This window comes from Nicotiana sylvestris, chromosome 6 (genome assembly GCF_000393655.2).
Source record: "Nicotiana sylvestris chromosome 6, ASM39365v2, whole genome shotgun sequence".
Taxonomy (NCBI): domain Eukaryota; kingdom Viridiplantae; phylum Streptophyta; class Magnoliopsida; order Solanales; family Solanaceae; genus Nicotiana; species Nicotiana sylvestris.
The window spans coordinates 206,449,100-206,457,213 of record NC_091062.1 but is presented as its reverse complement, the minus strand read 5'-3'; the positions used below and the strand labels follow the sequence as shown (position 1 = coordinate 206,457,213).

The window sequence follows — 8,114 nt, the reverse complement described above, 5'->3', positions numbered from 1 at the left end:
ATTGTCAGCTCATCTCAAACATCGCAACCCAACCCGCTCGTCCAACCTTCTCGACCACCACGAACAAAATTCGCTCATCAAGGCCGCCTGAGGCCGGCCTCAATAAACGGAGGGACTAACTGTGCAGGTCAAAATCTGCCTTAAAGTATTTAAGACAAGGTAACGCTAAAGGAAGAGTCTTCAAGCCGTCATCAGTCAAGGTCGACTAAGAAGCAGCGAGATTCGTGATCGAGATGTCAACAATGGTCGAGGTCGAGCATCGTTGATAGTGTTATAACGGCTAGTTTGCAAAAAAGGATATTCAAGAGAATATTCTAGTGGATATTCTCTGCACTTATACTATTAAGGTTTATTAGGGACATGACTCATATAAAGATGAAAAGAGACAATGATGTAGGGTATGTGATATTCGTTTGCAAGAGCATACTTTGATAAAAAGATTCTCTCTCTCCGACTAAGATATAAACAACACCTTTTTTACCAAGATTCTTGTCCACATCATTCCAGACTTTCTACCAGATCGGCGAATAATTCGAAACATTCAAGGAATTGTCTGTCATTCATCATTGTCAGAAGGAATAACATCTATTTCCTCGTTTATTGGGTGAATCACTTCTTTATTTACTTGAATGCCATTTATTATTGTTCATTGTTATTTATTGCTCCATTATTATTCATGTCGCTTGGAATCACCATTATTATATTTCTTACAGATCTGTCCCACATTAGCCACGCTTTAATTTCATAACTCATATCTAGAAATATTATTGTTAACTAGGTTTAACCCCTTGATACATAACTTTAATTATTTGAACCAAGAGTTCTACTTTTTGGTTAAACATCTATTTGTGGGATTACAATGGGTTAACGATAGGGAGACTGCTATTGATTTTCGAGAAATCAGACTCTTAAGAGACAAAAGAAAGACGTACATAAAAATGGCTCTAGCGAGGGTGCCAGGCAAGAAGTTCAATTGTTTATGAAATTCCTGTTTGTTAAAGGCTTTACCTCCTGCTAAACCTATGTATAGTATAACATCACTATTAATATCAGATACTGTAATTATTAGCGTCCCTACAACTGAATTAAGAATTGTACAATCTAAACCTGAAGGATGTCACAGTTGATCTTGTCCAGACTAGTAATACTTCTCCGGCTAATAATTAATCCCAAATTCTTTAAAGCTATCAAAAACTTCAATTGTTTCTAATTTTAGTGATCGTTTGGCCGAGAACTCTGAGTCCTTCTCTGCAATAAAACTTAAAATGATAGAAACATGATTAAGGATTTAACTTAATTATATACGAACTGACATTACATGTTACACTACCACCGTAAATTAACTGCCGTAGGTTGTCTCTTTTATTTTTTATTGTAGGGATATGTAGTTTTGAATAACTTTATAGTGCAACTAAAAATTCTTTTATACGGCCGAACTCAGCAGCTTTAATCCAAACATAATTATATTTGACTTAAGAAATTTAAATATGTACGTACAAATTATTAATTTAGAACTTAGCAACTTAAATAAACTAGAATCTTGAACCCATAAATTTTAAATTATAGCTCCGCTTTTGATACTAATTAATTAATAGAGTATCATTCACAGAAACTTATACTCAGGGGAGGAGCTAGCGTGCCTCTTAAGGGTTCGGCGAACCCAGTAATTTCGGTCCAACTCCTGTATTTGTATGAAGAAATTCATTAAGAATGTACGAATTAACAATTTAGAACCCAGTAACTTAAAGAGATTAAAATTTCGAACTCATTAGCTTCGAATTCTGGCTCCGCCTCTGCTCATACTGCTATGGTAAAAGAGCACGCTTCTGTTTTACATGATAAGATCTAAGAATGCAGTTCTATATCTAGTAGCAACATAAAAGAACAATCCCTTAGTTACCACTCCAAGTCGATGTAAGTTTAAAAAAACTCAACGAGCATTTGTTTTTGAGCCTGACCCACCATCCCTTTTCTGCCTCCACTTTACAATAAAGCTAAAGCAAGCAAAAATAAATACTAGTACTAAATAAATAAAAAGAAAGGATCAATAAGAGGAAAACAAAATACAATCATAAAGCTTCTCAACCCCACAAGTAAGAAATACTACTAAGTAAATGTTACTCAGTTGACAATGATATATTGGTTTCTTCAACCTCTTATGAGTAAAGCAAATACGGCCTTGAAAGCCTTCAACGAAGCCTCGTTTTTTTGCACAAAAAAGGAAAAAATAAACAACTAGTGATTTGTACACTAGATCAAAAAGTAGTGAGAGAAAGAGAAAAACCCACAGAGAAGAAGATGAAGGATCGTATAGATGTTCAAAACATACAGAGAAAAGACAAAAAATAATCTTCGAGTTGAGGATCAGTCAATAATCATAAGCAGTAGCAAATGATGGCTGGAAACCCTACTAATTGGTGGAGTATGCTAATGAATGGAAATAATATGCATCAACAATCTGAGCATATTTCTTCTTCGTCTTCTTCTTCTTCGCATTTTTACGGAGCTTCTAATTCTTCTTTAGCTGATAATTCAAACCAAGATTTCCCAGCTCGCTCATTGAGCCAACTACTTCTGTAAATACATATCTTTAATTTCTCTCTCAGTCTTTTCTTTGTCATGTTTACGTAGTTTGGTTCAATTCTTGTTTACCTTTATCATGTTTCAAAGGCTGAATTTTTATTTTTATTTTTTGTCATTCCAAAAACTTTCCCCTTTGGTTGAGCTAATAATTATCATTTGATCTATTTTTTAAATTCTTCATGTTATGAGCAGAGGCGAATACAAGATCTAGAGACAACGACTCAACGCGTTCAAAATGAGTACTTATAATTTTATTATATGTACATGTATACATAGTTCAAGTAGCAAGAAACGAGTACAGTTGAACACTCAGAATTCGCCCTAAAGCAATTTTTTTCTTAATTATAATATTTTTATTTTTGAGTCTTGGTATTACCATGTTAGAGTATGACTAACGTGAAACTTTTTCCTATTAATTATGCTGTTAATTAATTACTAATCTCAATTCAAATTGCAGGAGTGGATTTTCTGGTGATGAAGAAAAGTTTGGTATTAGTCCTTTTCATCAAGGAGGAAATTCAGAAGACCAAAATTTGAATTCAGTTCATATTCCATCACCTTCTAATTTTAGGGTTAATCCTAATATTGATGATGTAAAGCCAGAGCTTGGCCAATTATACGACTATCATCATCATGTCCAAAATGAATTTCAAGCATCACTACAAGAAAAACTGGAATTATCAACGGATTTTACCAAACACGCCGCATACACGTGTCGACCTCTTGCTAATTCTTGGTCTCAACATCAAGATATGCCATCACCAGCTAGCTCTTGTATTACAACAGGTTTATTAAACCATAATGTTTTGAACTTTTCCAGTAATAAAAACAAGGGGGAACTCAAGCATCAACATCCAGACAATTCATCTGAGGTAAGAAATTAAAAAGAAAAAGGAAGATAGGGTAAAAAGTTGATTTCTACATCTCATCTTTGTATATATATATACAAGTCAATAAGTTCATCATTAACATTTTAAAAAGTAGAAAGTGATATATATAAATGCCAAAATAAGTTCATGATTACCATTACGAATTAATCATCCAAAAAGAGAGGTTAATTAATTACTACTCCTAATTTTTTTGGCTGATAATTATTAGTATTAAGTTTGAACTTAATTTAGTGGGTAATTTTTTCTTGACTTTATTGACTTTATTTTATGCCTCCATTAAAGTGTAACAGCACAAGCAGTGGTGGAATAAGTAAAAAAGCTAGGGTTCAGCATTCTTCAGCCCAACCTTCTCTAAAGGCAAATTTCTCTCCTTTAATTTAGACACTCGAATAATAACAAGAAATTATATTTACTGAAAATAATGTAGCAAAATAAAATTCCCTTGACAGAATTTTGTTGTCTTTTTTTTAAAGCAGGTAAGAAAGGAGAAGCTAGGGGATAGAATAACAGCACTTCACCAACTTGTTTCTCCATTTGGAAAGGTAAAGTAATTAATGAGAGTTTAATTTTTAACTTTCTTACACTATTAAGTCACGATATTCACAGGCGGAAAGATTTTAATTTTATGAATTCTGAATTTTGAAATAACGATTTCAAGTGCTAATAACTGATTCTAAATTTAATATTTGTTCATATTTAATGAAAAAATTAACACCTAACGGGCTTTTAACTATGCCCCAGACGATATTTACATACAATTGCTCATAAAAAGTGGTAGATAACCTAGAAAATAAGTTAGGTTAGCTACTGCAATAGGCTAAATACATTGATAATTTAAAAGTTTTTACGTTGTCAATGTATATAAGTTGAAGCAATTTAATTGTTATTAGTGTAGGACAGTTGATATAGTTTATAATGAAACTCATATTGCAGAAACACATCAAGATTCCCTTATGCTTTAATCTTACCCATAAAGCCCTGTCTTAAAGTTTTCAACACAAAAAGAAGAAAGAAAAAGAGAGAAAATTAAAGAATAAAATGGCTTTGTGTGTTTGCTGAGATAGACATGTCATGTTTCTCTTTTGCAGACTGATACAGCCTCCGTCTTGTCAGAAGCTATTGGCTACGTCAGATTCCTTCAGGGTCAAATTCAGGTCTCTTTTTTCTTCCTTTTCTACCTTATTTTCAAAAGCGCATTTAACATATATTATACTCTACTCCACATTAATAGTACTGTTACTCTATCCATTTCAATTTTGATAAGTTAGTTTGACTCGGTACGAAGTTTAAGAGAAAAGAGGGAGATTTTTGAAACTTGTGGTCTTAAAAGCTTAAGGGGTAAAAGTTTTGTGGGAGTATGACATTTGTATGCATGGGCGAAGCTACATGTTGTAAAGGGTGGTCTTACACTGCATGTATAGGTAAAATATTAGATTTTAGAGGTATATAACACAAATTGAACACTCTTTCTTGGAGATTTTTTTTCACTTCTTACAAGTTTGAACACCCTTGAGTAAATTTCTGGTTTCGCCACTGTTTGTATGGTTATAAAAGGTTCTCATCAAGGATAAAACGAGTAAAATATAATGCTTAAAGTTGGATTATTTCCAATTATAAATGTGTCAGTCTTTTTGAAACGGATAAACAAAGAAAGTATGTCATCTAAATTGAAACGGAGGGAGTATACAGTTGTAGCAGGTTAGTGCTTCTTTGTTTTTTAGGTAACTAGTTTTACTTATTATAGATAGTTAGCTGTAATTATCTTTAAGGAGTCGTTTGGTACAATGATGGGATATCCCAGGATATATGCTATGGGATTAGTTATCACACCTTTTATTTGGGAATAACTAATCCCATGATTTTAATGTAAAAGTTATACCGAAATTAGCTAATACCCCAAACCAAATATGAGTAAAAAAATAATTCCAAACTTTATCTCGGAATTATTATCTTTATCTCAGGTACGGAACGACCCCTAAGTGACCTAATAGTGTTAATTATTACGAGTCATGCACTATAATCATCTTTAAGTGAGTTGATGGTGTTATTACGGCTTATTAACTGTAATTATGTTTTAAGTGACTTGATAATACGAGAATTAAACACATCAAGGGAAAAAAAGCAGAGAATTATCTTTGCTATTTCTGGTGTAAATTTGATTTTACTTTTTGCTCTCTCGTGCACCAATGCAGGCATTAAGCTCTCCATACTTGGGGAATCCATCAGGAAGCATGGGTCACATTTCCCAACAATCAGTGAGTACCCTTTTATATAGTAGTAGCATTTTCTTTTCACATTTTCCAATGCACGACCAAGATTCTGTAGTCTCGCACATTCATATATATACACGTGCGACTGACTAATCATATGTTATTAATTGATTAATTATGAAGAATATCTCTCCCTTGAATTCAAGAAAATATATATAGTCCATTTCAGGGGCGAATGTAGAGCAAACAGTGCGGGTTCTCGTGAGCCCAATAACTTTTGCATAGACCATGTATTTATACTAAAAAATTCATTAAAAATATAAGAATATTTAGCTTGGAACCCAGTTCGTTGGTCCAGTTATCATGTAGATTAACTTGAGATTATTATAGGAACCCATAAGCTTAAAAGTCTGAATCCGCCTCGGATCTATTTCCTTTTTGATCTGTTCCAAAAAGAATGACCTCTTTCTAAATTTGGTAACAATTTAGCTTATACTTACAACTCTACCATTAATGAGAAGCTTTTATAACCACATAAATAATTTGTGCCCCTTTTTGACTTGTTTAGGACCACACATTCGAAAAGTCTTCATTTTTTCTTAAACTCTGTGTCCAGTCAAACAGGTTCACATAAATTGGAATGGGGGAGTAGTTGTTTATTACTGCCCAAACAAATTTGATACTCCCTTCGGTTCACAATAAGTGATCATTTTACCTTTTTGTTTTGATCCAACATAAGTGTCCATTTACATAATCAAGAAGGAATTAATTTTGTTTTTTCAAATTTGCTCTTATTTACATATTCTAATGTGTCAATGTAACAATTAATTAAGGTTAGTTTAGTGAATACATATTTTTTCTCTAGGAGTTCGTATTTCCTTAACGGGTATGCCAAAGATAAAATGATCACTTATGGTGGACCGGAGAAAGTATATTATGCCTGCTTAATTGGATCCCTCACTACTAAAAGCAAGCTAAGAGAGACATTACATTTGTAAATCAAGCACCATATATCGAGAGTTTCTATTCATAGAAAAATTGATCTTAAGGAGATATGAAGTTAAGTTCCCAACTTCATGAACTCCAACAATAATTGAAGTTCTTCAACTGCATGATTTCGTAATAAGGGAAAAAAAAACTAAAAGACTTAATATACAGTAGTTAGTTAAAAAAAGGGCTAAAGTTTTGAACTGGAGTCTTTTGGTTCTTGCATGTCTCATAGATACTGATTTAATTCTGATCCTTTAATTTTCATCTAGTTTTTGGATCGTAGTTGCCTGAAAAGGAGGTCCGCCATATAAGCAGGTATATATGCATGATTTTGCCTAGAGTTTAAGTTATACACATCGTCAGTGTTACGTATTTTCAATACTAACAGGTCATCTAAAGGATATCTTCAAGTAAGCCTCCATACGAAGTGAAATTTGAAACCTTGACAATAGAGCAGTTTATCTGACAGTATATATAAATTAAACTTGTACCCTGATAGTATATATATAGCTTAAACTCTTTCATGTATGTGACAAAACTGCCATTTACTGGTATCTTAATCGGCGAAAGAAATATTGAAATTATTCTACTGATCATAGCCTTAATTAGCAATTATCCAACTTCCTTTATCCTGTAGTTACAACTTACTAACTGCAAATGAATGTTTATATATAGGATTCTCAACACAAAACAAAGGATTTAAGGAGTAGAGGGTTGTGCTTGGTTCCTATTTCTTGCATGCAAAATGTAGGAAGCGACACGGGCGCCGATTACTGGGCTCCAGCTCTAGGTGGATCAGGATTTTGATGTAACGAGTGTTTACTCTGATGATGGGATTTACGTTGATACACTGACAGTGAAAAGATATTTTACACTGTTACTACCGAGACATTGATGAAGTGACGATACAATAGAGCTATATAGCCTCTATCCTCAAGGATTATTGAATATAATGATATATAACATCATCAGCAGTCATTTTCAGTATGAAAGTCAGAGCTGACTGTTGGTGATGCTATATATTTTTTCGTTTGGAATCGGGTGAAAGATTAAAGTGGTATTGTCCAATGCCATATGGTCCTATTTTCTTGAATTTCATGAATAATCATACTACAAGCTAGTTCATATATAAGTGTTGTATATGTAACTTGGAAATTAAATCACTTACCATCCGTTGATCGATCACTTCATCTTTCATTTCAAGTATATATACTTTTCTGTTTAAGTCAAATGCAGATTGGAAAGCATAACGTAGGAAAACTTTGATTCTTGGATGAGACTGGCTATCTATATACTTTTCTGTTTAAGTCAAATGCAGATTGGAAAGCATAACGTAGGAAAACTTTGATTATTGGATGAGACTGGCTGGTGACATGTGGTGTGAGATTGTCGCTACTAGAAATCCGGAAAAAAGCGACCAAAGTTGGTCTGTGAGAAAAAG

General features: G+C 33.2%; 1 protein-coding gene across 2 annotated transcripts; it reads left to right on the top strand.

Annotated features, from left to right (window-relative positions):
- Positions 1-2,091: 2,091 nt before the first annotated feature.
- LOC104236547 (transcription factor bHLH68-like) lies at positions 2,092-7,897 on the top strand. 2 transcript variants are annotated; one of them, XM_070147833.1, is made up of 8 exons: positions 2,092-2,576; positions 3,041-3,455; positions 3,756-3,830; positions 3,950-4,015; positions 4,562-4,627; positions 5,666-5,728; positions 6,943-6,988; positions 7,349-7,481. In XM_070147833.1, exons 1-7 carry the CDS (start codon positions 2,392-2,394, stop codon positions 6,982-6,984), a joined length of 912 nt encoding a protein of 303 aa, XP_070003934.1. In that variant the 5' UTR covers positions 2,092-2,391; the 3' UTR covers positions 6,985-6,988; positions 7,349-7,481. The 2 variants fall into 2 exon arrangements, with proteins under 2 accessions (XP_070003934.1, XP_070003933.1); XM_070147832.1 differs by lacking the exon at positions 6,943-6,988 and having other exon boundaries at positions 2,093-2,576; positions 7,349-7,897.
- The last annotated feature ends 217 nt before the right edge of the window (positions 7,898-8,114 follow it).